Source organism: Phoenix dactylifera, unplaced genomic scaffold (assembly GCF_009389715.1).
Source record: "Phoenix dactylifera cultivar Barhee BC4 unplaced genomic scaffold, palm_55x_up_171113_PBpolish2nd_filt_p 000184F, whole genome shotgun sequence".
NCBI lineage: Eukaryota > Viridiplantae > Streptophyta > Magnoliopsida > Arecales > Arecaceae > Phoenix > Phoenix dactylifera.
Window position 1 is genome coordinate 255,445 of NW_024067713.1, and position 2,382 is coordinate 257,826.

At 44.5% G+C, this 2,382-nt stretch overlaps 1 protein-coding gene across 1 annotated transcript; it reads left to right on the forward strand.

The window, feature by feature from the left end:
• The first annotated feature begins 1,409 nt into the window (after nucleotides 1-1,409).
• On the forward strand, nucleotides 1,410-2,382 carry LOC120105049 (probable aquaporin TIP1-1). Its single transcript, XM_039117097.1, has one exon. It carries the CDS (start codon nucleotides 1,452-1,454, stop codon nucleotides 2,202-2,204), a length of 753 nt encoding a protein of 250 aa, XP_038973025.1. The 5' UTR covers nucleotides 1,410-1,451; the 3' UTR covers nucleotides 2,205-2,382.

A 2,382-nucleotide genomic window follows, 5' to 3' on the forward strand; every position in this document is an offset into this window, starting at 1 on the left:
CTGCTGGCGGTTACTTCCTTCGCTCGAATCGAGATGTTGTTTCGGACTTGACAGTGGAGGGGCTAATGTTGTAGCAATTGATAACTAGTGTGATGTGGTGCATAAGGATTCATCAATCATGCATTCTACGTTGTGGGATGCATGCATCCGAAGTTCCTTCGAGGTATTTTGGTTCGGTCTTATTAGGTATATATGGAGGGCAGGTCGAGTAGAGCAAAAGCATCCAATCCTCGAGACTGATCTTTTTCCGGCTCATTTCTACAACCTCGACTATGGACCCATGCAGAGTCGATCCTTCTTGTAGGATGGGCAATTCAGCTTCTATCGCCTCAAAGGCCTGCTTGGTCCTACTATGTGCTAGGTTGCCGCGACACGTCCCCAAGGTTGATACACCACATTAGCAATCCATTGTGGCATGACCTCGAGTTTTTTAGGATGTGATTCTGGAAGATTCAGACTCTAGCTATAAAGAGGTCCGAATGGTTCTCCAAAAGTGGTAATAACAATAAATGAAAAACCACCTTGGCTAGGGGAGAGTTGTCTATTTGTTCTCATTTTTCTTTCTCCTTCATTTTCCATCTATAAAATCTTTACTAACTTAAGCATCGGAGGGTCCGGTCGGAGCCAATCCGGCGAGCGTTTATTCTTTGTTTGTTGTTTAGCAGGTCCATCGAGGCGATCCATGCTGACTTGTCGAGATTGGGAGTATAGATTCATATATATATATATATATATATATATATATATATGCACTAAAATGGAGGTGCTGCTTATGCAGAGCTTTCCATTTGCCATGTGGATGCTTATATTAATGATATAATTAATATTACATTTATTTTGGATAATAAAAAAGACTCTTATATCTATTCTATTTGATTATATAATTTATTATCCAGTGTGTATACATAGTATAGGCCTATCTATTCACCATGTGGATGTTATTTTTGGATAGTAAATAACACTCTTATATCTATTCTATTTAATTATATAATTTATTATATATTATATATATTATCTGTTATATAGAGGTTCAACTTGTGCCGGACTCTCCATTTCTATGTGGACCTATATTAATAATATTATTAATACATTCCTTATTTTGGAAAATAATTAAACTCTTATATCTTTTATATTTTATTATAATTTTGTTATCTATTCCGTTATATCTATTTTATATTATATTTCAAAAATAATTAATAAAATATACTCAGCACATCATACGGGTTATACGTTACTTTATAGACTAAAATGGTTTTGGTGCATGACATCTAGCATCGAAAAAATTAATAACAAATCTTTCCGAATCATTTCTTACTATGTTCTCCCTTCCTAAATTTGATTTGGAATAAGTATATATTTATACATATGCATGAATATCTAATTTGATTTCAGCCAAACTTTGCGTCCAACATAATCTAGCGCTCAGGAGCGGAGAGGCCAAAAAAAAAAAAATGCCGATCCCTCGGATAGCAATCGGGACTCGGGAGGAGGTGATTCACCCAAGCGCCTTCCAGGCCGCGCTCGCGGAGTTCATATCCACGCTCATCTTCGTCTTTGCTGGCCAGGGCTCCGTCATGGCTTTCAACAAGCTGACCGGCGGCGGTGCCACGACGCCGGCTGGCCTGGTAGCAGCATCGGTGGCTCACGCCTTCGGACTGTTCGTGGCGGTGTCGGTGGCAGCTAACTTCTCCGGCGGGCACATCAACCCGGCGGTGACCTTCGGTGTCTTCATCGGCGGCAGAATCACTTTACTAAGAGGCATCCTGTACTGGATCGCTCAGTTCCTCGGCTCCACCGTTGCCTGCCTGCTGCTCCGCTTATCCACCGGTGGCCTAGCCACCGGCACCTTCGGCCTCACCGGTGTCGGTGTCTGGGAGGCTCTCCTCCTCGAGATCGTCATGACCTTCGGCCTCGTCTACACCGTCTACGCCACCGCGGTGGACACCAATAAAGGGAGCCTCCAAACGATGGCACCGATCGCGATCGGTTTCATCGTGGGGGCCAACATCCTCGCCGGCGGGCCCTTCGACGGGGCGTCGATGAACCCGGCGGTGTCGTTCGGGCCGGCGCTGGTGAGCTGGTCCTGGAACGACCAATGGGTCTACTGGCTCGGCCCACTCATCGGCGGCGGTCTCGCTGGGCTCGTCTACGAGACCTTCTTCATCCCCCCCACACCCGAGCAGCTCCACACCAGTGACTACTGAGTAACAGCTGTTGCTCGTTCTCCCGTTGTTTCTTCTGTTCTTGGCCTCCAAAATAATTAATTCAGGCTCTTGTTTTCCTTTTCGTTCTTTCGTGCAATCTTGATGTACCATGGGGACCATGTGGGCCATCCACATTCTATGTTGAATTGGGGAGAATCCAAACTCAATAAACTTGGTG